At 52.7% G+C, this 24,218-nt stretch overlaps 8 protein-coding genes across 8 annotated transcripts; 4 read left to right on the plus strand and 4 right to left on the minus strand.

The window, feature by feature from the left end:
• Positions 1 to 602: 602 nt before the first annotated feature.
• GLOTRDRAFT_131684 (uncharacterized protein) lies at positions 603 to 2,646 on the plus strand (the record flags this gene model as incomplete). Its single annotated transcript, XM_007870567.1, has 2 exons — positions 603 to 1,892; positions 2,059 to 2,646. 2 exons carry the CDS (start codon positions 603 to 605, stop codon positions 2,644 to 2,646), a joined length of 1,878 nt encoding a protein of 625 aa, XP_007868758.1.
• Positions 2,647 to 5,054: 2,408 nt separating this feature from the next.
• On the plus strand, positions 5,055 to 6,536 carry GLOTRDRAFT_131685 (uncharacterized protein; the record flags this gene model as incomplete). The annotated part of the gene is made up of 1 exon (XM_007870568.1): positions 5,055 to 6,536. One exon carries the CDS (start codon positions 5,055 to 5,057, stop codon positions 6,534 to 6,536), a length of 1,482 nt encoding a protein of 493 aa, XP_007868759.1.
• A 2,322-nt stretch (positions 6,537 to 8,858) lies between these two features.
• Positions 8,859 to 10,782, minus strand: GLOTRDRAFT_140195 (cytochrome P450; the record flags this gene model as incomplete). Its single annotated transcript, XM_007870569.1, has 8 exons — positions 8,859 to 9,195; positions 9,259 to 9,568; positions 9,622 to 9,715; positions 9,769 to 9,884; positions 9,946 to 10,280; positions 10,339 to 10,468; positions 10,522 to 10,620; positions 10,674 to 10,782. The coding sequence occupies 8 exons, from the start codon at positions 10,780 to 10,782 to the stop codon at positions 8,859 to 8,861; spliced, it is 1,530 nt and encodes a 509-aa protein (XP_007868760.1).
• An 837-nt stretch (positions 10,783 to 11,619) lies between these two features.
• GLOTRDRAFT_64108 (cytochrome P450) lies at positions 11,620 to 13,678 on the minus strand. Its single transcript, XM_007870570.1, has 9 exons — positions 13,552 to 13,678; positions 13,362 to 13,494; positions 13,297 to 13,306; positions 13,069 to 13,247; positions 12,868 to 13,016; positions 12,396 to 12,818; positions 12,128 to 12,335; positions 11,924 to 12,067; positions 11,620 to 11,864 (listed from the first exon to the last, which is right to left on the minus strand). The coding sequence occupies exons 1-9, from the start codon at positions 13,565 to 13,567 to the stop codon at positions 11,750 to 11,752; spliced, it is 1,377 nt and encodes a 458-aa protein (XP_007868761.1). The 5' UTR covers positions 13,568 to 13,678; the 3' UTR covers positions 11,620 to 11,749.
• Positions 13,679 to 14,148: 470 nt separating this feature from the next.
• GLOTRDRAFT_140197 (uncharacterized protein) lies at positions 14,149 to 16,074 on the minus strand (the record flags this gene model as incomplete). Its single annotated transcript, XM_007870571.1, has 8 exons — positions 14,149 to 15,028; positions 15,090 to 15,274; positions 15,330 to 15,391; positions 15,449 to 15,485; positions 15,540 to 15,556; positions 15,611 to 15,871; positions 15,942 to 15,975; positions 16,037 to 16,074. 8 exons carry the CDS (start codon positions 16,072 to 16,074, stop codon positions 14,388 to 14,390), a joined length of 1,275 nt encoding a protein of 424 aa, XP_007868762.1. The 3' UTR covers positions 14,149 to 14,387.
• An 850-nt stretch (positions 16,075 to 16,924) lies between these two features.
• On the plus strand, positions 16,925 to 19,074 carry GLOTRDRAFT_140198 (cytochrome P450; the record flags this gene model as incomplete). Its single annotated transcript, XM_007870572.1, has 12 exons — positions 16,925 to 17,114; positions 17,178 to 17,255; positions 17,310 to 17,409; positions 17,468 to 17,611; positions 17,671 to 17,932; positions 17,983 to 18,068; positions 18,126 to 18,144; positions 18,196 to 18,414; positions 18,461 to 18,549; positions 18,575 to 18,715; positions 18,775 to 18,924; positions 18,981 to 19,074. The coding sequence occupies 12 exons, from the start codon at positions 16,925 to 16,927 to the stop codon at positions 19,072 to 19,074; spliced, it is 1,572 nt and encodes a 523-aa protein (XP_007868763.1).
• A 1,298-nt stretch (positions 19,075 to 20,372) lies between these two features.
• Positions 20,373 to 21,893, minus strand: GLOTRDRAFT_131690 (uncharacterized protein; the record flags this gene model as incomplete). Its single annotated transcript, XM_007870573.1, has 1 exon — positions 20,373 to 21,893. The coding sequence occupies one exon, from the start codon at positions 21,891 to 21,893 to the stop codon at positions 20,373 to 20,375; it is 1,521 nt and encodes a 506-aa protein (XP_007868764.1).
• Positions 21,894 to 22,587: 694 nt separating this feature from the next.
• Positions 22,588 to 24,054, plus strand: GLOTRDRAFT_131691 (uncharacterized protein; the record flags this gene model as incomplete). Its single annotated transcript, XM_007870574.1, has 1 exon — positions 22,588 to 24,054. The coding sequence occupies one exon, from the start codon at positions 22,588 to 22,590 to the stop codon at positions 24,052 to 24,054; it is 1,467 nt and encodes a 488-aa protein (XP_007868765.1).
• Between the last annotated feature and the right edge of the window lie 164 nt (positions 24,055 to 24,218).

Genomic DNA, 24,218 nt, shown 5'->3' on the forward strand with positions numbered 1-24,218 from the left:
TGGTATGCATTGCAGTCCGCAGTCTGAAGATATCATGTGGATAATTTTTTCTATTATATTGCATTCTTCTTCGAAATCGTCTATCTACATACTATTCGTAAGTACGGTCATTCTGCTGCTGCAGTATAGTAGGACGGCACAAGCGACACAGGGCGAGTGGCGTGGGAATATTGACGATAAGCATGAACAAACAGTAGAAGACACCTCGTTCATGATCAACACATCTTCAACCACATCAACAACGCACCAACATCGCTGAAGTTTTTCTCGTCCAAAAATCACCCGAATCTAATAATTTTGGGAAGGATATATCCAATCAACTCGACCCATTGGAAGCTATTTCTCTCGCGCTACTTCGAGCTGCAATCCTGATTCCTCAACTAACCTATCGCCGCGACGCACTATACATCCAACCGGCCACAAAAGAACGCCTGCTATCGTCTTGAGCTTTTTCATTTAGAAGAAGAGTACGCGATAATAGCACGACTTGCTGTGAGTTATCCCCATCACGTTGATGCCAGCCACATTCCTGACTGGATGTCATTCCAAGTTTTCGTCGACCACTAGCAGCCGAATCCACAGAATTCTAACGATATAAAACCATGTCCGATGTTCAAAGGCTGCCTCTTACCCTCCAGCACCAAGTGATCGAGTGCTACTTGGAGGACGCCACTCCTGCCGACAGGCATGACCCATACCCATATGACGAGTGCACCCGCCTCATGTTGGTATGCCATGATTGGGAATCCTTCATCGTTGAGTTAACGATATTCTGGAAAAATATCACTATCACGGACTCCGGGGCCATGGGACGTGCCATCATGTGGAGTGGGGATGAACCGCTCGACATTCGTGGGCGCCTAATTGATGTAGAGGAGGAGGAGGACCTATCGCGGCTCGACCTTCTTCTCCAGTACAGAGGACGAATTCGGAGCCTGGACTTGATTACCTCAAGAATGGTACTGGCACAGTGGGATGCGGACCGTTACACTGAGGTCTCTGTACTGGAGGATCTAGTCTTGGAGATGATACACGGCACACATGATGACCCTGAAACCCGTGAAGAGGATCTTCTCGCCATCTTTAAAACTTCCACGTTGAGGACGGTGGAACTGAAGGGCTTTACCGACCGGGAGGCCAGCACCTTGATGACGAAGAGAGTTGAAGCGTTGAGACTTCAGGGGATGACGTTCACTGTGACAGACAGAGAAGACATGAGGAGACCATGGAAGACGCAGAAAGACGAGTCGATCATACTACATGCTCTGGATTCCATGGAAAGTATACGCCGTTTGGATGTGGACTCGGGGCTATTCGGGGAGACTGCACGCTACCCACAGGATGTCAGTCTCCCCACCCTGCATTCTCTATCCTTCATCATCAAGACGAAGGAGCACGCAAAAGGCCTGGGTCTCTTACATGCACCAAATCTGCAGAACGCTTGCGTTGAGTTCTTGGCGCTACCCAATGACCTGAACTCGGAGCTGCCTTCGATTAGCCGTATGTTGGACACGATACCCTGGAACACAGAAATGTCTGTGGCTCGATTTGTCTTAGAGGAGACGGATGGTCTATGCATCACCTTCGCAGAGGGCTCGCTGGAGGTGCTGAAAATGCACTTCCATCACGTTGGAGAACTCGGGACAATCTTGCGTCTTCTAAGGTATAACCTCTCGCGGTGTCTGGGGAAAGTTAAGAATCTACATATTCTCATGCACGATGGACAAAAAGCGGTGAAGAAGCTCGAGACGGAGGCACTGGTCTTATTACTATCGGGTGCACCAGAGTTACACCACCTAGCAGTTCAGGTCCCTATGACAGCAATCGGCGAAACGATAGAGAAGTTTGAGATTTTCCGCACTCAGCAGCCGCTCCACGGCTTACTTATTGGAGTAGGGTATCACCAATTTTGCTCCGCTAATGCTGTGTCCTGATCAAAACAAGAGTGGTGAGTCGTGGTGCACTGTGGACCCGAGTGGGGTATAATTACCTTTCCGGGCTCGGCTGCCTGCGCGAAAGATTCTGAAAGTTCTCTATCGTTTCGCCGATTGCTGGAAGCCGGACGATGTGCTCAAGCCGTCCCGAGTGGAGCTCGACAGACTTGCGTCTATTGCAGTTGGAATCACCCAGGCCGAGGACGCCCGCTTTCTCACCTACTTGGAGGCGCCGGTGTTACAGCATGCAAGCTTCAAGGTCAGCGCGGCGGACGAAGATATATCCTCCATATTGGAATCCGTTGCACCCCATCTTCACAAGATCACCGAGAACAGGCCATTACCGTTCTCCGAGTTCCAATTATTGGGGCGGACGCGACACAATGTGCACATTACTCTGGGCGACGGAGAGGGACACCTTCCGGGGATCGATCTACAATTCAAGGAGATTAGAGCCCAGGCAGCCTTGCTGCACTCTTTGGCAGCACACGTTGCTCCCTGCTTTCGGCTAGTGGATAACGTCTCCATCCGAAAGGGAGATGGATACGCTGACGGCACCGGGGCAGCATGGTGTCAAATCTTCAGGCCGATGCTCAAGGTTCGCATGTTACGCGTGGAAGGGCAAGGCGCTAAGGCAATGCCGTCGGGGATCGCGTACAGAGACAACAACAGGGACACCCACCGCCCGCTTTTCCCTGCCTACAGTCGCTAACCCTACAGTCGGTCTGGTTTCGACGGCCGAAAAGGAAGGGAAGCTCCAGACCCGGGCCAACGTTCATTGGCGATCTTTTAAGATCGTTAGAGTGTCGCGACAAGGCACAACAACTCAACAAACTTACTATTGGTGAGGCACGCAAGATTAACAAAGGCGACATCGTGAACTTGAAGGCCTTGGTAAAGGATGTCACTTGGGATAAGTGATAAGACTGAACAGCCGGTCCAATCACCCAGCGTTTACGGGGAGGATTGGAGGAACCGGTTACAACTTAGGAACAGAGAGGGGGGGGATTATGAAGTTGGATGTGGGAGAAGATTTTCGCCATTTATGACGAATACTGAGTCGCATATTAGTATAAAAGTGGGGATGTATCGAGTAGAAATCGTACTAAGTTGAATATTCTTCTGCCAAAAAGTGAGGGTCGTCCAAAGCGTGAGCTTCATGAGTAAATTGGTATGTTTGCGAGACTCCAGACCTTTCGGATTGCAGTGACTTCAGTGAACCATGCTCTGGACCATTGACAACATACGGACGGGTCCACACAAGCATGGTTTGAAACCATGAGGATAAAACGGCCCAATCTCGTTCCTTCCTCGCAACACCAAATCTGCACAATGCAGAACACTCCTTGATTCAATTTGGAATAGATACGGGATATGAATCATCACATTTGTCTTACAACCGTATCGAGTTTGCCATCCTGAGAGAATTCAACATACCGTCCAAGCAAGCCACATCAAGTCGAGAGGAACAGCCCCCCTAGCGCCGCAAGCGTCCCAATAGATACCTTCGTCGTATGTCTCGACACGCCATAATCAAGGTCGGTACAGCAAGAGCTAAAGGCTCGCATATGTCGTACGCGAGAGGGCTATCTTTCACGACTTGTTGGCCTTTTGGCACTGGAAGTCGTAGGCGCAGACATGACGAACCGTAGTGTAAGGATTTGCATAGGTTCTGCACCCAGTTGTATTTCGTCGCTATGTCTCCGAATAAATATTAACCTTCCTTGAGAGAATGCTTCCGATAGAGGCAGCTAGCTTGGATAACAGTCAAGATAGCAGATACCGCACGACGAAGGCCAAGACAAAGCAGACAAGCCGGACATTTAGAGACCGCCTGACAGACGGATGGCATGAGAGGCTCTTCTTGAATGTCTGCGGACGACTTGAGAGGCCCATGTAGCGAGCATAAGGGGAGACGGTTATCACGATGGAAGAGATGGAGGAGACAATGGGAGAGCGTCACCTCCGCTTCTTCCACCGCGGAACGGCATCACCCGGGCGTGTGTAGGTGTGGCAACGAGAGCTTTGGTTGTATTTGGTCTGCAAAATCCTGAAGCCACCGACGCTTGTACGTGCGGCGTATAAACTCACTGGATGAAGCATGGATATGGACTGAACTCGCCCGTAATTCAGAACCACCCAAAGTGTCAGCTCCGGATGCCGTACGGCTCTGCCTGTGAAGCAGTGTAGAGCGGCTGGCTAGACGTGGGTGTTACCACGAGGGCTTTGTTAATAAGGAGGCTCACGTCAGGTGGTACATACCTTGAGATAACACTCCGTAGTCAGTGAACGATTATTGGACTCTCGTTGGAGGTCTGTCGATTCTCTTTCCCGAGATTGATGATTAAACACGTGAACTAAGATTTCATCGTACATTTTCTGCAGGAAAATCGTGAATTGTAGCAATAATTATCTGATAGATTGGAATTTGGAGAGGCCAACATCGCTTTCGAAAACGAGACGATGCCCCATGCTGCCGACAGTTAGAGGCATGGCGCTCAGATTGGTGCTGGCACGCAGGATATCTCACGAGAGATGAAGGCAGTTGCTGCCGCAGGAGTAACCGCTGGTGTTGAAGAAGCGTGAACGCTCTCTGATGAGATGCGACATGAGCCATGAACGTGCATGAACTTTGCATGAATCCCAACACGAGAGCAGCAGATGGCCACATCTCAATTTGGCTGTGTTTGGCGAGGCAGGTTCTTAAGCCGCCACAACGCGTTGAACGTAACCACCCCACGCCATCTCTCTGGCATAGATCTTTGTTTCACTCTGACCATCGCACAACAGCAGAGATAGCTTTACCGGTCAGGCCATACCACCATAGCCAAGAACTGTAAGCCATCCATCCGGCCGAGAATTCTTCCTGAGCCACACTCCGGATTCTCTGCGACCAAAGACCGTAAACGACAATATCACCCGACTTTCACCGTATCATCATCTCTGAAAAGAAATAGCCAAGACGCCAATCTCGAGTCTTACCACTGGAGCCCACAGCTGTTAGTGATCCCTTCCACCTGTGCGAGCCACATTCCTGAGAACGACCGATTGAAGCTTACAGCTAACTACCAACCAACCAACCAACCATCGGCTTCCTCCTCACACAATACAGTCTTCAGTATGCCTATTCCTAGTGTATTCGACCGACTTCCCGATGAACTCGTCACCGAGATTCTTCTCCAATACCTGTCCAGCCACACGCCAATCCCTCTCGGCCGTGATCAGCGATCCATGCACCTCCGAGCTGCAATAATGCTGGTCTGTACGCGCTTCAGGGACGTCGTCTACGGCGACGGTGCATTTTGGCAAGGCGTTACGATCACCAGCCCAGGCGTCATGAAAGCAGCAATGACGCGTAGTGGGACACGTCCCCTCTCCGTCGATGGATGCTTGGATCGGCAAGACACTAGGGAGGAGCAAGCCCAGCTGCTGCTCATCGCGGACGAGGCTGAGCGTATCCGCTCGCTCAACTTGGTCACCTCTCGAGAGCTGCTGAGCCTGTGGAAAGTGGAGTTGCCGAAACTCGAGGTGCTGGCACTAGAGGACACCTCAGGACCTGACGCTGATGACAACGAAGAGTTCGATTTGCTGAAGTACTTTCGAAGCCCGTACCTCAAGATACTGTGCCTTGACGGCCTTGCTTACAAGGACATCAAGCCCATGTTCGCTGAGACAATTCAAGAGCTCGAGATATCAGAACCGCGGGGAGATATTACCGCCTGGCGGCTCTTGACGGACCTTCGAGCGATGCCCAACCTGCGGAAGCTAACCGTCGCATTCGACATGGCGGAAGGCGCTGGCACACATACCGTGGTGGAATACCCACACCTCGAGTCTTTGACTCTGAAGATGAGCGGATTTGAGGAAGCCGAGTTCCTCAGATACCTTGATGCACCACGTCTGCTGGAAATACGACTCAACATCTTCGCAGAATACGCAATGACGTTCGTCGGCATGATGATAGCCCGCAGGTTACTAGACCGTGTCGCAGCAAACCAGCAACTTGATACAGCGATGTTCCATTCACCCGGTGCTAGACAGTTATATATGTCGCTGATGGCAGAAGGGGCCCCGAGGCGAGGGATACATCTCGCATTCAAGAAAGTCGAGCACCTGAAGAGTCTTATCAGCTGTCTCCATTCATTCTTTCTAGGACAATACCTCGGTGCGGTTTGCAACCTCATTTTACCCAATGGGAAGAGATACATCGACGGTGCTGCGACCAGGCGGTACGAACTCTTCGAGGCCATGTGTAACGTGCGCCGTCTTCGGATCGAAGGTTGGGGCAGCAACGCGATCAACTCAGGCCTGGATTACCGGAGAGAGAAAGAAAAGGAATATCGAGCAGTGTTCCCCCACTTGAAGACGCTTGAGCTGGACTCCGTCCGGTTCTGGCAGACCAACGCAAAGAAAGGATTCATCAAAAATCTGATCAAGTCGTTTAAGCATCGCAAGGCGCAACCGCTCAAACTCATTACCGTAACCAACGCCGTCAGGTCCAAGGAGGGCGACTTGTCGAAGTTGCAAAATTTCGCTGAGAAGATCAACTGGGACGGCGTTGAGAGCAGCGCGGGAGGCAACAGCAGTAGCGCCGCAGTCTGAGAACCATACAGGGAGGACGAGACGGGAGAGAAAATACAAGGGGCGCTGATGGAGAGACAAGAACAGACTAAGTGCCATCGGACAGGGAAGATCAGATTATGTATGACAATTTGTGCAATGACATACAGTACGTTGTCCGGGAATTCCTTCCAGACCATTTATAACAAATGAGCGACGCTGCGTGAGTGCCTTAGGCCCAGAAAGTAGCCCAGATACGGGCAGTCGACCAGCAATACTTCCGGACCGATAAACAAACCACATCGGTCCAGTCGTGGAAAATATGATAAGGCGACCATCGAAAAATTGTGCTTCCCTTCGACAATGTTTGAGCTGGACTGAGCAGGGTAAAGGCAGTACGACCGACACAGAGACGTCAACAGTACGGCCAAGAAATTCGGTCCCCACGTTCTCTCCCAGCTGAAGGGATCCGGTGGGTAAACGTTTAGAAGAATACCCATAGGATCTGGAAGCGGGGTGGTAGTGCTTCATTATATTTGCAGAGACTTATCCAGCAACGAGCGGGGCTGAGCAGCGTGAATGGCAGAACAATGAAAGTGGTGCGACGGCACCCATCGACGCAAATGCGAAGACGTGCGCTCGCTACGTTACAACGGCAGTTGAATACGGAACGCGGCCCTCGGGTACCCCACTTACAATATATTTTCGTCTGCTACCCTGAACCTCAGCATACCACTTGTAGTAATGATCGGCCACTGACCTTCCCGGACGCCAGATTGCAAGTCACCAGATATCTCATGTTGAAGAGAGATATCTCCTAGGCACCGAGAGTGCGGCAATCTCAAGAGTCGAGCTGGTTGCGACCTCGTACCATGCGATTACGGCAGAAGACAAAGAAACCCACAATACATGTTATTCACCTTGAGTCAAGTTAATAGGGCCTCGCACTATGCCAATTGCTGGACGCCGCTCACGTTCAAGTCCGCGAGCCATGCATAACTAGGACGGAGGGCGGTGGACCATGCAGTCGGACGATGGCTTCGACTGGATAACTCAAGCTCGAGGGTTTCCCGATGCTCTTGATGCGGGCGTTGACGGGACTATACCGCGGGTATCAATCTCCGAGTCCCAGCCTTCTATGTCTCCGGGAGGTACATAATGATTTGATGCGTCCTCGAGAATAAGTAGAATAGTGCCTGGCTTTCCGACCTGTCAAGGCTAGAGAGGCCAGCATGGATTGTGGGCGTTTCTGCTTTACATTTAGACGGAGGCAACGGTTGACCAGAGCAACAGCTTGAGCATTGCGAGCAGCACGAGCCCTCGCGACACTCCAAAACGTACTATCCCAAGGGGACCCAGTCTTTTGCAATGGACCAGCGTGCAAACACGATGTCGACTGGGACGGCCAGATCAGCTGAGACTGGCACCACATCGCGGAGGACGAGACCGATCGCTGCCCAGAGACAACATAGGCCAGAGAGAGAGGGAAAGATGGTTTTGATGAGAACGATTATGAGAGCTGGGATAAAGAGAACGGCATGTACAGAGGACCTGGAAGACAAAAAGGCTGATAACGGGACGGTAAAGCAGAACCGCGATCGAAGTTTGCATATCCGGCTTGTACCACTCGAGATGCCTGGGACCTCTGGGAAGGAACGTCGACACAGAGCACTTGGGAGGACGCTAGCTTTGGCGAATGTGGTGCCCCTGGCTGCCTCGGGTAACGGACTCGTCCTGTCCCTTCTCAGCCACGCTTGATTTGATGACCTCGACATCCATCCGCATGCTTATAAAATCAAAAGATGTACACCTCTTGAGAATCAGTCCTGACAGTCCAGATGACCTTCCGGGTCCAAACAGAGAGCGATGCTGCAGCCTCAACGACGCAGCCAATTCAGAGCCCAGTAGTCCAATAATGAGCATATCAACCACGGAATTCTTCACGACGTCTATGCCAACGTGAATGTGAAAGCACCGTGAGTTGAACGGAGACGATGCGATAGGAAGACAAGGGAACCGCTCCTTGAGTCGTTCAAGGCACGGCATATCCCGAGAGGCTTTGTGGCTGCTATGTCCGAAGGAAACAGCCACAAACATAGGCCTGTAGCCAGCTCTGCATTTCAGCATTTCACCGCCACATGTGTCTTGAAGTGATGCAACTGAATGCCAATACCTCTTCCCCAACACTTGCGGATTGGCCTCAGACTCGTAAACTCCTCACACGTCCCGCAGAGCAAATTATTACAATAATTGCATAGAGAGCTCTGCGCGGGCGTGTGTTATGCCCGGCTAATAGTGGCATATCTACAGGTACACGTAATAAATAATATCATGCAGTCCCCACCCAGCTATAACACCCAAAATCTAATCCGAAGCGTCAAGACTCGCCGCCGTCGACCGAATCAGCGCCGCACGCTCCGGCGAGCGCACGACGAAGTTGCATTTGAATGTCTGGCCAGTCCCGAGGCTGACGTTGGCGGGCAGCGGCGACTTCTCGTCCGGCACGAGCGTGAACGAGGAGACGATGTTCGCGGCCATGATGAGCACGGAGCGATACGCGAGGTGGCGGCCGGGGCACATGCGGCGGTTGAAGCCGAAGGCGTAGAGCCGAGCGTCGCGCGCCTGGGGGAAGCGGCCGTCCCAGCGCTCGGGCCAGAACTTCATGGGGTCGGGATACATGTTCTCGTCGTGTAGGATAGCCCTATGTACAGGAGAGGCATGTCAATTTCAAGAGCGGCCCGAGCAGAATGACTGCGCTACGCACCATTGGTTCGCGACCATGATCGATCCTTTGGGAATGAACATGCCCTCGTAAACATCGTCCTGCGAGGCGGCATGCGACAGACCAAGGGGTGCCACGGGGTTCCATCGGAGGGTCTCAAGGACACAGTAGCGGAGGTACGGCAGGTGGTCCTCGTCAGCGAACGTCGGGAGACGGTTGGTGCCGACGACGGAGTCGAGCTCGGCCTGCAGCTTCTTTTGGCATTCGGGGTAGAGGAGCATGGCGAGTATGAAGCTGGCCATTGTGCCGAGGGTGGTGTCCACTGCTGCACCATACATGACACCGGCAGAAGCTACGGTTGCGTACGTCAGGAAAGTACGATAAATAGGGAGTATAGAGACTAACCCTTGATGACATACTCCTCGTCATCGGAGCCCGTTATCTGGCCCTTCATCTCCAAGAGTCTGCTGGCGTAACAAGGCTTGATGGCACCCTTGGCCTGAGGAAGTACATCAGCAAGGAGCGTCGCTGTTAGTGATAGTCTTGACATACCATGCGCTCCTTAAGCTCTACCCAAGGTGTATCCCGGATTCGCATGTGCCCATCCAGCACTTCCTTGACGAAGGGCCTGTATGCAGTTCCAGGGAACCAGTCGGGCATGTATTGCACTGAATACCGGCAATGAATCAGATTGTGCACTACACGAGAACGAGAAGAAAGGGAGCTGACACCAAGGAACGAAGTTCACCACGAACGCAGTGGGGGTGACCGCGCGCAAGTTGTTCGGAATCGCAGCCTCGTTAATCTCGACGAGGTGGTCATCGAGCGCGCGAACTTTGTGGTCGTACGTGACACGCAGGATGACGGAGCCCGCTGAGCGGCGCATGTGCAGGAACCACTTCTCGGGCGAGTCGAGGAGGTGCTCGAGCGTCTCGTATGTCTCTTCCTCCTGGATTATGCCGTAGTCCTTGACGGCGGACGGGTTGAAGGCCGCGTTCACGACCTTGCGGTACGTGCGGAACTCCTCGTCGTAATCCATGCCGGGGAAGTGATGGTTTGTTGATCTGTAAGTTTCGCGCCGGTCAATGGCGTTTGGGGTGAGAATGAAGTGAAGAAACTAACAGTCTCCGGATGACACCGGGGTTGCGGTCAGAATAGATGTTGCCGCGTTTCTCGAGGAGTTCGTTAGTAGCATGAGCGGAGTTGAGGACCACAACGCGGTTCCCGAAGGATTCAATGGAGAAGACATCGCCTGTGCAGGAGTGAGTCTACGCTGACGCCAGGGCACATAACATAGCACCCTACCATATTTCTTTGACCACTCCTTGTAGGTAATGTGTAGGGGCTGCTTCTTGCCATCTGGAAGCTGGCGAAGGTTCCCAATTATCGGATCACCCTTGGGTCCTGCCCTCACACTTGAACAAAGCTTTCATTGCGACAGCGACTGGTTCACATACCTGGAGGGTAGGGAAGACCGCCGGATCGTCTCCGGTGGTTCGCCCAGCGATACACCAGGAGACCCGATACCAAAGCTAAGAAAAGGAGTGCCGACATTGGGGAGGCCATCGCGAGGACGGTGAGGAGAAAGATACGGGGGACTGGTCTATGTGCGCCGACGAAACACGGCCTGGTAACAGTACAAAATGCGTTTTCGCTGTAATATAGCAAGTGCAAGCAAAGCCTAGATCTCCAATCACGCAGCCTATTTACCAAATCCGCCCGCGACGGTGGTTGTTCCATCGCCCGCCAGGCAGGGATCCTGTACTCGGACCGATGCTGCCTCGCGGGAGGGGCATCACTGTGACAGACATATTGCCACAGAGCGGTTTGATGGCCAGCGTCGACGGCGTGCGGCCTGTGCAATTACAATGCAGTGCTTTCGGACGGTTCAGTGACAATGATAGACGCGTTGATGATCGGGTCCGATAGTTGCGGCCGTGCGATGTGAAAGACATACCGTGAGAACATCAGTCGGGCACTTCGTAGCGCAGCGGTCGACTGCCACACTCCCACGACTACGCAATTGCAAGCAGCCTGTTGCGGCCAACGGCGATGATATAGGTTTCACTGTTCAAATGCTGATCTACTACTGCGGCGTTGTTGCCAATAAACGAGAGCTTATCAGCGATGGCACAAAACATGCCTCAACAAGAGAATTCCTCGGTTCCGACCTTCCTGGCCCTTCCAGGCACATTAGGGATCTTCTGTATGTCTATCTCATCCCACACCAAATATGATTTACAAATTACACGTGTTACTTTCTGTACTGAGAGAACATTCTTGCGGCACCGACCGCTCCTGGCATGGTGGAAGAAGGAATGCAGCTTGTCTCCTGCAGGTCCCGGGTAATATACTAGCTCTCAGATGCGGACCGTTTAGGATTCCCAAAGAAAGAGAAATTCAGGCCAGACACTATTGCACAATAGAAAGAAATTATATGCAGCAAATGCGAGTGTACTACAAGTCGTGAGCGAGATAAATAAAATATCGTGACAAGAGACACCCATCATAACCAACTCCGTAAGCCCTGCATTCACGAGTCCTCATGCCCAGCAGACAGCACGCCTTTCGCCCATGCAGCCTGTTGAATCAACGCACGAGAGTTCTCCCTCCGTGGCGTAATCGTGCACTTAAACGGCTTCGGATGCCTGCAATCCGTCGTCAGGAGCCGGAAACGAGGCAAGTGGCATAGGCAATGATCCCTTACCGGACGCTGTGCTCCGCAAAAGTGCTGTCAATAGGAATCTCCCTCCCGTTTTCGTCGATCGCGGGTGTGATCTTAAACGCGTAGAAGAGGGAAGCAGTCGAGATCCAGATGTTGTTCTCGGCGATATCCTTCCCAGGACATACCCTACCCGCTCGCAAGTTATTGTACTGGCCAGAACAAGGGAGAGTGAAATCGTAACTATACCTTCTACCGAAACCAAATGCTGGACCGCGGGGGTCCGGCTGGGGCGTGCGGCCTTCGCCTGTGAGGAACCGGTCGGGGTTAAACTCCTCAGGATTCGGGTAGACTTCGGGGTCGTAAAGCATGGCGTATGCATTCGCGATGACCATCGTATCCTTCGGGAGGTGGTACCCGTTGTACACATCATCCTGGCAAAGCCTGTGTGGAACACCTATCGAACCAGACGTCACTTCTCGCTCACTACATTTCACATAGAAGATGGATCACATACCAACTGGCGTGGTAGATCCCCACCTCATCGACTCAAGGATGATGCACTGCAGATACGGAAGATGTTCGCGATCCTCGAACGTCGGGAGCCGATCCTTCCCCACGACAAGGTCCATCTCCGCCTGCGCGCGCGCCTGGATGACCGGGTTGAGCAACATCGCGATTAGCACGGTCATCAGCGCCGAGTACGTCGTGTCGAAGCCGGCTGAGAACGTGATCGCGGCCGTATCGCGCACGCCCTCGTTGTCCTTGCCCTTGGTCTCCTCGAGCATCTGCATTGTGTAGCATGGAACAGCCGTGCCGTCCGCCATCCTTTTGAGCACCTCTTCGAAGGGACGGTTAACGAAGGCGTGCATGTCCTCGCGCGTGCCTGGCGGGAGGCGCTTGAAGCCGGCGCCGGGCATCCAGTCGGGGATGTGACGTACTAGATCTATCGGTCAGTGATGCTTTTGGGGAAGGGAGGAGACGCTTACACCACGGGAAGAAGTCGACAATGTGGGCGCCAACTGCACCAGCTGCGTCGATAGTTGCTACACCCTTCTCAGCAATACGGATGAACTCGTCGTCCTTGGACTTGACTTCGTGGCCGTAAGACATCATCATCGTGATACCGCCCGCCAATCTGCATATCCGATCAGATCAGGAACAACCACCACACTGAGGTCAAAGCGTACCGTTTGAAGTGGATCTGGTAGTTCTCTGGATCCTCGAGCATGTCGAACAAGGTGCGGTGCACCTCGCGTGTTTGAGTGGCGTAGTAGTTGGGCAGGCGGCGTTTGCGGAAGTATTCCTCGAGGTATCGCCTGTGGCGCTTGAATTTCTCGCCGTAGTCCATGATTGGGAGCGCCCAATCCTTTATGAACTGTTAACTCAAAGACTCCACGAGTGCGACTCCGACTTACCCATCCAATCCTACGAAAGAGAGAAGGGTAAGTATTTGCCCAGGGCTTGAGCGGCTACAGCGTACACGTCGTGTGTCATTGCAAAGTATGGTCTGTGTGAGTAGATAGAGCTCTTCTTGTCGAGCAAGTCGTGAGCAGCTTTCGCAGAATTGAGAACGACGATGGATCTCCCTGGCATGTGGAAGTACAACATGTTGCCTTCGAAAGTAAAACACATCAAGTCCCTCCCGAATGTCGTGGCAGAACTTGTCTCACCGTATTTCTTCCCCATCTCGTTGAAGCCTATCCAAGCCGCCTGCTGTGGGATATGGTGTACATTCCCGAGGATAGGTAGCGAGGGCGGCCCCGGGGGTGTCGGGAGATTATTCGTGTTCTTCCGCCGCCGGTAAAAGACGACGAGGACGGCGAGCGCGACGAGGACGGGGTACAACAGGGAAGTCATGGCGACGAGGAGGAGCAGGACGAGCAGGACACCGAGCAGCCAGACGCGTTCCAGCCATAATATGAGCTTCAACGGATACGGCGCTGCCCCGCATCACAAAATGCGGCACCGCAGGCCAGCACAGCATACATACGGCCCGGGGACGGATCTCGATGTCTCAGGGTCCCCGGAGACCTCGGGTGTAGATCGAGAAAGCTGTGATTGGCTGCCATGGGAAGCGGGCGCTTCCTCAGGGACCATCACTGACTGATTCAATTGGGCGGCGATCTATCTCAGCGTTCACCGGTGGTTCACCAGTGCAAGCGCAGAGTCCAACCGCAACGGCCCAATGAAGTCGAATGTGAAGTCCCACCGGCAGGTGAGATACCGAATGGTCTATATTCAGGTCTCACTATGTTTTTCGATGGAGATTTACAAAAGAATGTTGGTAGTATTGCTGGGCCTCTCCGTGCGACATCAAGGCAGGAAAGACTCGACCCGATACTATTCAAACAACAGGTAATAAATAACTGGCTATACGGTCTAGGAGATACACACAAGCCCTGCTGTGGTCTACTATAGTTAACTTGATATGCAGTAAGGAGCGTAGTTGTAAGCGAGTACTCGCAGTCCATTCAAATATCTCATCTCGACAATAAATACCACTCAATCACACCCGCCACCTCATAACCCTTCTACCATAAACCCAAAGAAGCATGGGGAGAATAAATACGAGCCGCCACGAGTGCGGCAGGAAAAAGGAAGCGATGAAAATGAAGTGCCAGTAATAATTTGTGAATATCTGCAGCTCGGACACCTGGCGTTGCAGATCCGCGACGGAGACCGTGACGGAGGGCGCGGCTGTAAGTGGCGAGTGTGTGATGCCGTCGGGGAGGCGGAATGAGGGGAAGGCGTAGTATGGGTACTTCGGCACGGTGTTGACGCGGACGACGGGCCGCTGTGGCTTGAACTGTGCGACGGTGGGGAACTTGAGCTCGCCAAAGTTGCGGCCAGGCAGCTTGGGCAGCTCCAGGTCGGAAGCAAAGGTAGGGACCTCGGTCTTGGTTGGGACAGCGGCCGGTTCTACCTTGATCTCGACATCCGCGATCTTCTCCTCCTCCAGGACAATGTCTCCTGGTGCCAAGTCGAGATCTGTGACAGAGCTAGCGGGGGAGCTCGTGCCATCACTGTCAAGTGCAGTGGACGAACTTGCTGGCGAGGACGCAGCGGGGGAGGGAATGAGAACTTCTGGATGCTGAAGGTGCTCTGCGAAGAAACTCCGCCACTTCTGTGTGATCGGTACGAAATGACCTGATGTTCGGGGACATCAAATGAGATACGGATCAAACGATGAGGAGTGAACAGATCGTACCGCCGACATGGTACTCAACGACTTTGGCGGCTGACTTGTTGAGAAGCACCTGGGTATCCTCTTCACGAACAACGACGTCGTTCTTCCCGACCACATGGACGCTTGGGGTGTTGTACGACGTGCTGAAAATAATGTCGGACAGATCACAAGGTGGGATGAAGCCAGAAACGGCGACGCAGAAGCGGCTGTGGGTGACAGTGAGATGGTGGGGAGGAGGCAGGAATTTGAAAGGAGACGTACAAGCGTGGGTGAATAGGCTTGCCGTTGCTCATGAACTCGGGATGGAGGTAAGGTCTCTCGAGCTGCGCGGCATTGGATAAGCCTCTGTTGAATATTCCATTTCAGAAGAACAAACTCACAATCGCAGAGATCGTCGCGGCCATAGCGGCTCCTTGACTGTGAGCATGATAAGGGTCAGAAATATGAAAGCTACGAATCAAAGATGCGAACCTGAACCCAAAAACTCCCTATAAAGACTTGATAAGCATTTGTTCTGTTCAAGAAACACTATCACTCCTCACCTCGTACTCATCCTGGGCCAATATATCACGGATAGCCCGGATCCCCTTGGCAATGCCGTGGCACTTGGTCCGTGCCTCAGTCATGAACCACCACGCGCGCGGAGCGCTTGTTGACTCTTCACTGTAGGACACGTCGTTCACTCGCGCCTCGCCGACAGACGAACGCGCGGGAGGCAAGTCGGTCGGCCAGAGAATGTGGGGGGCGTTAACGTATACGAACTCGATATCCGAGCCGGAGCACGCCTTCACAATGTTCGCCGTCTACGAGAGCAATGTGAAGAGCATTAATTATTGTTAGACAACGCGGTAGAGCGAGATAATGGACACTGACTCGGTTGCGGAAGATGTCGGCGTTCTGTGCATGGCTGGAATTTTTGGAGCGGTCAGTAATTCAAGAGGCTGGTATGAACGACTGTGGGAACGCACCCGTGAAGCATCAAAACCTTTCGGCGAGCGACACCCATTGTGTTGTATGTGCTAGAGGGAAAATAGGAGGAGGTGTACCTGCGAAGAATATATAGGTCACTACGTATGACGAGCGGCGCAGGTCTCGGACCGATCAACTTACAAATACCACAGAAGCAAAAGAGGCAAAGTCAGAAATAGAAAGGGAAGGAAAGATCTATGTTCCTGTGCCTAAGCCGAAAGAGAGATTAAAGGATAGACGGTACACGGCGCGTCCTTGACGGACGAACGAGTTGAATCTAAGGGCGAGAGGAGGGAAGAAACTCGGACTCCAGTCCGCAACCTTGGGTATATGTAATCACTTCCTTAGCAAGTCTGTGCATTTTTGTTGCCTGATGGATGCGGAATAGATTGCTGAGCGTGTATAACGCAACACGGAGGCACTACCGCGGTTGCGCCTGTGCGGACAAGACGGCGCTCAGTCGTTCCTGTAAACAGTTCGGCGCACGACAAGCGTCGCCTACGGGCTTCGAAGACATAGCTCCGTACGAGTGAAGCGAAGTCTGGCAGCTTGCCGTCGACAGCGCACGCTGCGGCCGTATGTTTGTGTTGCTGCAACCTGGCGCTCATCGGAGTTCCCGGGGTCCTGCCTATTTTGCCACACTGCCACCCGCTACCGCTCGCGGTCAACAATCAACGGGGCAACGATCTGCGAGATCAAAGCTATCTCGATCCTTGCGAATCGGGCTGTGTCCTTCATTCTCGCCGACGCCGTTGCGGTTGTCCTCGACGGTCGACGGCGGCATGGAAATACGCCACAGCGCTGATACCCGCAGCCTAGGCTGATGTGCGGAATATACTCAAAAGCTTCGCATTGATTCAGCGTTCTCTGTCCTCTCGTCGTTCAAGATGGCTTTGAGTATCTATTCGGTCGTCTTTGCGGCATGCGTCGTCTTCGTCTTGAACGTCGTCATCAAGACGCAGCTTCAGCGCCGCAAGATGCCGCCGGGTCCCCCAGGCATTCCTCTCCTCGGGAACGCCCTTCAGCTCCCTTCTGCCTTCCCATGGCTGAAGTTTACTGAATGGAGCAAACAATACGGTACGAACGTTTGATTTCACAATTTCACGATGGGGTTTCGATACTCACTTACGTCGTTCCAAGGTCCGATCTACTCATTGAACTTGGCGGGTACGCCAGTCGTCATCTTGAACACATTCAAGACCGCCGCGGACTTGATGGGTATGTAGGATAACTCTCAAAATGATGAATTGGACTGACTGCCTACTCTCTCAGACCGCCGCTCCAACATCTACAGCGACAGACCACGGCTTATCATGGCCAGCGAGATTCTCACTGGCGGCATATTTATGATCTTCACGAAATACGGAGATGTGTAAGTAGACGCATGCCTACTGCTAACCCGAGCAGAAGCTCATGTATCCCGAAACTAGGTGGCGTAAGATGCGCCGGGCTTCGCATGAAGAGTTCAGCATCCGCGGATGTGAGAAGTTCCAGGGGCAGCAACACGAAGAAGCTGCTCTCAGTGTTTTGGACATTCTGGAAACACCTGATGAATGGCAAGACTGCCTGAAACGGTATTCATAGCGTCAACTTCACCCCTTCGCGTATCCTGATTATCTTCGTCTTCTCGTAGCTCTACGGCGTCGAACATTCTGACCGCTGTCTACGGAAGGGAGCGCCTCACACCCAAGGACAAGCCACTAATCACGCGTATCCACGCCCACACGGCACGCATCGCCGGTGCCGTCGTGCCCGGCGCGTACCTCGTCGAGATCTTCCCTTTCATGAAGCACTTCCCGACGTGGATGGCCAAGTGGAAGAAGGACGGCCTCGACTGGTACAAGCGCGAGACGGACATGTTCGAGAAACTGTGCGACGACATTGACACCCAGAAGGTGAGAGTCTTTTGAGAAAACGGAAAATGTACTGATTTCGAGGACTGTAGCATTCGTTCGTGCGTGGACTCAAGGAGAACCAGGCGAGACACGGTCTTACGAAGCCCGAGGCTGCATGGTTGGCCGGTATCATGTTGTAAGTCGTATGCGTCCTAAACATTCGCAGCATTTACATAGACATTTCTTTCTACAGCTCTGCAGGTGCCGAGACGGTACGATAACATCAGTGCCGCGCATGTACCCGACTGACCTCTATTATCCAGACGCTCGGTACACTCTTCAACTTCGTCCTCGCGATGACGCTTTACCCCAACGTGATGAAGCGCGCACAAGCCGAGATCGACTCGGTTGTCGGGCGCGACCGACTCCCCAACTTCGACGATAAGCCCCGACTCCCTTACATCCGCGCGATGGTGAAGGAGAGTCTCAGATGGAGACCAGTCGGTCCCGTGGCGGTCCCGAGACGGACAACAGAGGCACGCGTCTGTTCCTAAATGCATCTGACTGCATATCTAACAGCAACCGTAGGATGACTATTACAACGGCTACCTCATTCCGAAGGGAACCACGGTGATCCCGAACATTTGGCGCGTCTTCTTTCCTATGAGCGCTCCGTGGTGGGTTGCTGACGGTACTCTGCAGGGCTATGAACCATGACCCCGAGCTCTACCCCGACTTCGAAGAGTTCCGTCCTGACCGTTTCCTCGATGAGTCCGGGCAGAAAGACAATGTCCCACCCGACACCCACGAGATGGGGCACGGAACCTTCGGGTTTGGACGACGGTAGGGCACCCACATATGTGAATAGCCTGTTTCTATTCTGACTTGCGGTGTTGATGTAGAATCTGTGTGGGCTACAACTTCGCCAACCAGGTGTTGTTCATCCAGATGGCGATGATGCTCTGGGCGTTTAACTTTGAGGCGCCGCTCGACGACAGCGGGCAACCAATCGTGCCCGACCGGAGCGCCACCATTGACGCAGGTGTGGTAGTGTGCGTTCCCTCCCTTCCGTGCAGATGGTACCAAACTTGATACCGTGTCCCTTCAGGTTGCCTGCACCATTCAAAACGAAGATCACGCCCCGCTCGCCGGACGTGCCCAGTACCATCCGGCAGGAACTGGAGCACCTCGGTGCGCTATGATACGAACGATAACTTATGTCGCCTTCTCTGGAGCATGCTGTATTTTATTTATTCTATTCCTTCCTTTCAGGTTGGAAGGGTCTACTGTTGTTCACTGTGGGATGTGGTAATTGTACATGTATATTGCGAGCGTACAATAATAGATTTATACGCGTTACTTAGAGAGGACAGGATCATGATCATGAATGTGTGCAGTAGCCGGCGGGCGGATTTTTGTGGCGGACCCGGAAAATGCCGTTCCTCCTGTTCAGGCTGGGTCCCTTTAAGGTAGCTTTACTGCGCCCCCGTGCAAACATGTACAAAGATACCATATCGAGAAGAAAGTCATGTGACGCCGGCAAACGCGGACTTCCCTCCGGGCGCATGTCCGACTAGTTAGAGTAACCACTGGGGACCAAGAGGATAGGAACATAAAATTTTGTATTCAAATATGTAGACCTGTAATATATATAGGGGACAAAGATACTACAGAAAAGCAATATTGCATAAAGGTACGTGATAAACCCTAACCCTGCAAAGGAGAAAAAACTTGCATCACTAGGAATCGAACCTAACACCTCCGATATTTGCGGAGGTCATCATAACCGCTAGACTACAGCAGGACAAGAGTAGACGGAAATAAAGTAAATATATCAGCGCGGGCATAGCCAGCTTACGCAATGCGTTTACGTTCTCTATTTTTAGTGACATGGCCGGAGGGGTCGGAGGTCACATGATAAATTTCTCTAAAAGGTAATGTTTGGTCATGTTTGCACGGGGGCGCAATAGCAAAGACGGTCCCTTTATCGAACCCTCATCGTAACCGCTATCGGTCGTATACCTCCGTCAACGAGTCCATCTTCCGCTTTGCAAGACTAAGAAAAGGTGATTTCGACGGCGATCAGCATATCACTAAAGATCTCGCTTGGTGTTTCGAGTATTGCTCGCCGTCCCCAGTTGCTGTGATGCATATCATCCCATCGTCGCCGTCAAAGCCCAATACCTAGTTCGATTGCTTGTTTAATGGGTCTTTACTGCATTCAAACCCGAAGGAAGCCAAACACTTCGAACATAATATTATGAAGTGTCATGTCGCTCGCTTATCCGACACCCGATCCCCCACTGCTACCCCACGTCCTCATCTACTCTCCGTCTGATTCTCCTCGGCCCACTCCACGTGCTGTGGAATCTCAGTAGCTTTTCGATATTCGTGGTTTCACGAATGGTATCATGTATTGGTGTAGGCCTATCCGCAACGTTGAAACTATCTCATTAGATGGTACTGTATATGGATGTTGAAGCCCTTAGGTGACCATGTCTCATGTCAACTCCACGTTATCTACAAATCTCTTCAATTTCGGGATATCCGTCTCCCTGAACCCGGTCCCCTCGCAAACGGTAAGGTGTTTTGGTTTACGCGCCTGGTCGCGATGCTGAAACGATCTTATTAGATCATTTAGGAATGCCTTCCTACTCTTCTTCTTATGCGGCCGGAACCGGACGGACTCCAGGATGAGGTCCTCGAGCTGTGGAAAGACTGTGCGATATTCTTTCTCGTTACCCTTGCGGTAAGCCAATCCGGAAGGGATAGCTTCGCTGGCCCGACCCTGCACCCGAAGGTATCTGACCCTACCCATGGTCTCGAAGAGCTCGTAGCGAGAGATTTTGGCGCTTGGCAAATATCCGTCCCCGTCGCTCAGCTCTAGATTCTCGACAGTGTGCAAGTAAGGTCCGAGTTGCTCCTTTACTAGATCTAGCAATATCTTCTGCTTCCTGATATTCTTGAACATCAGGTGAACCCCAGTGTGTGGTGACTCTTCCTCCCCCAACGAGACAAAGAGCCGTCTGGATTCGGGTGCATCAATCCATGCGCTCTGAAGATCTTGGTTTGCAGCGATTTGCTGGATTGACGACATAGCATAACCCATGATGGCAGGAACGTCATCGTCGGGTGCCAGGATGCTGAGAGAGAGCTGCCGCAAGCTCGGCGCAGTGATGCAGGCAAGGAACTTCGCGTCCTCCGCCTCCTTCACCCGTACCGCTAGGGACTCTAGGTGAGTAAGCGTTACCGGATAAGGGTCCTGTACGTTGCCGCGCTTCATATCCGTTGCCACATTTAGCCGCCGCAAGTTGGGCATTTGTCCCAATCCACGTAAGAATGATCGAGTAGCAGTTTTCCCGGGTACGTCCTTCACTGAGCAGTCCTCGACTGCGCTGGTTAGAAGTGATTCGATTGACCGCCAGGTGAAGCCCTTCAGATGAAGCTTCCAGAGATGCGAGGACCGGAAAGGAACAAGGAGGAATTCCTCATTCTGGTGGGCCCCTAAGTTGTGGTGTCCGGTACGAGTTCTTTTCAGAGTCAGCTCTTCTAGCATTGGCATCGGACGGGTCCATTGGCGCAGCAGCTCTCTCGAAGTCGTAAGGTCGAGAGATAGTATGCGTGCTGCAGCATTGATCAGCTGCCCCAACCTCAACATGTCGTGCCCGCTGAATTCCGAGAACCTGATAAAGGTCCCGTCTACGAAGAGCGGAAGCTCCCCGCTCTTCTGTATAGCGGTGGCCATCATATGCGGGCTCGATATGGTCACGTACTTGCAGAAGATCTTGTCTTCAATGATTCTATAGAACCTTCCGCAGGTGAGCATGATCGCGGTGCGCTGTTGCAGGAAAGGCACGTCGCGCTGCCCGAATTCTTGCGATGTGGAGTTGGCGAAACAGTGGGAGAGGATCTCCCTCAATATTTCATCAGGGAGTATGTCGAGCATTGTGGACGGGTCGATATCTGCCTGCGCTACGTCGAAATCCGAGTACCCTGCTGATTGTAGTCTGGTCGATTCCATTCTTCAGTGGCACTCGGTCAATCATGTGGCGCAAGCAGGTATTACTGGGTGCTCACCGTTACGAGGTGATAGAGGCGGGCAGGATAGTTTGACGCGCTACCCAGACAATTGGGTATAACAGTTCGGCAGTCGCTTGAATAAGAGAAGTAAATTCGAAGATTGATCCTATTCCGAGTTATATATATAGGGAGTTCGTGAAAGCACGCTTTGTCCTATTTGCCCTTGTTTATTAGCTCTGATTCGCACGCCACATGCCAAGTGTACGCCCCCGACGGTACCATAACTCTCAAACCTACAGGGAGACTTTAGACAGAGTCAACGGGACTGCAGTGTACTACATGTTGCTTATGGCATATCTTTCTACAGTTCGTAGCACCGTAAGTATGCCTGGGCCATAGAGCTGTGGCGCCCAACTGTCTAACGCCAAATAGCACCAAACACCATCTGTTGAGTCTCACAACCACTGAGCGCCACATCCTGCTGGCTGCGCCACATTTCCATCCCACCTCGACAACGCTAGCAGCCTGGCGTAGAATCCCTTCTAAATCAACCAAGTAGTAGCCGAGAGAGCGAAGGTAAGTAATTGATTTGGCCAATATCGCTCTTGAATCGCTGACTGAATATTTGCCAGCTCGACTCTCGACTGAGCGGTATAACGTAAACGCACACTACTTTGAAGAGACGATTGCTCACCATGGACGAGCCTGAGCGCTTTATACTTCTCACAACTGACAAACTTACTCACCGAGTGCCTCTCGCCGACGAATCCGACAACACCGAAAACTGGCACAAATTCTTTCACATCATGGATCACACCTCCGACCTCACCTTCTTAAGCCTCCACCTCCCGGATAGCATGTGGCCAGACGTTTGCCGACAGCACGCCCAGTGGACGTTCCCGCGGCTGGAGCACCTCGAGGTGCACGGCGAAAATATGGTGGAAGCCTCTGTCCGCGACGATGACGACGGATACGATAACTCCACGCCATTCATCGCCCCCGGACTGAAGCACTTGCGCTCTGAGAATTTCAATATTTCTATTATAGACAACCTCCTGACGCCCAGGCTGGAGATCCTGGAAATTTCCTCCAATGCCGATTTCTACGTTGACACCGTCTTGTCGACGCTGAAGCGGATGCCGAATTTGAAAGAACTTCACCTGTGGCTCGACATACAGTTCAGGCCGGACGACAAAGACCCCACGGAGGTAGTACACTTTCACCAGCTGCAAACCCTCGACCTACACATCAACAACAGCGCAGAGGGGAAAGTATTCTCTCTGCTGTCCTACCCGCGGACCGCCTATACCACGGCGTACTTGCATCTCTGGGACCACGCTAACCTCGCAAAGACCATGCGCAGCGTCAGCACAAAAATTAACCAGATCGTTGATGGCGGAGACTTTCGCCATTGCACCGTCCACCACGAAGGCTCGCGAAAGACGCATGCCACTTTCTCTTCGCTCACTCAGCTCCATAATAGGCGGAGCGGCCAGGGCCCGGCAGAACCGAAGCTTGAGGTGCTTCTGGACGACTATCCCCCTGATACCGAAGCGCTGGTGCTCGCGAACATGATGGACAGCTTCTCCCTAGCCTTTGGCCTTGTCGAGCATCTCGAGCTCCGAGACCTGAAACCCTGCGACAAAGACGGCGGTAACGACTGGGCAGACGAGAGCACGAGCTTCCCCGAGGGTTTGTTCGTCACCGCAGGCGGCAACCCCGCCGATCCGTACCAGATACTCAAGCTGGGCCACGCGTTCCCCAGCCTGAAGGCGCTCCACCTCGATGGCATTCGTTTCCGCCGGAGATGGCCCGACGACTACGCAAACCACGCGAGCTTCTTGCACATCCTGCAGAAGGCCACAGTGCGCGCGCTGCACGAGCCCGACCCGCACTTGACGCACCTCACCATCACAAACGCAGTCAACCTTGTCGAGGTTGACGCAGCGAATAGTCTGAATAGGATGGCAGCAGGAATGATATGGGACGAGCAGGAGCGGTTCGAAAATTGCACGAGAGAGTATGTGGAAGAGGTGGTAGAGCAGCAGGGACGGATGAGCGAGGAAGAAGTGGACTGGATGAGATTGTGGCTGGAAAGCAGGCATTCCGAATCTCACTCTCAATTCGAATTCGATTCCGAATCCGAGTCCGAATCTGAATAGATATGAAGAAGCGTTTTAGTTGATTGGTATATGAGTGGTGTTTTTTATTCTATTTACCTGTGGGATTGGCTTATGTGAGACTTGTGTTATCTGTCCTCGGCAAGTCAGAGTGCAATTGGATTCAGTACCACATTCGAAGATTCTGTAGAACCCTCAGCACGGTC

This window comes from Gloeophyllum trabeum (genome assembly GCF_000344685.1).
Source record: "Gloeophyllum trabeum ATCC 11539 unplaced genomic scaffold GLOTRscaffold_00012, whole genome shotgun sequence".
Taxonomy (NCBI): domain Eukaryota; kingdom Fungi; phylum Basidiomycota; class Agaricomycetes; order Gloeophyllales; family Gloeophyllaceae; genus Gloeophyllum; species Gloeophyllum trabeum.

Excerpts from the sequence above, each read along its gene's own strand:
- GLOTRDRAFT_64108 (XM_007870570.1), bottom strand. Across the intron at positions 13,017-13,068 it reads TACCAGATCCACTTCAAACG|ATTGGCGGGCGGTATCACGA; the intron begins GTACGCTTTGAC and ends TCGGATATGCAG. Across the intron at positions 11,865-11,923 it reads TTTGCGGAGCACAGCGTCCG|GCATCCGAAGCCGTTTAAGT; the intron begins GTAAGGGATCAT and ends GACGGATTGCAG.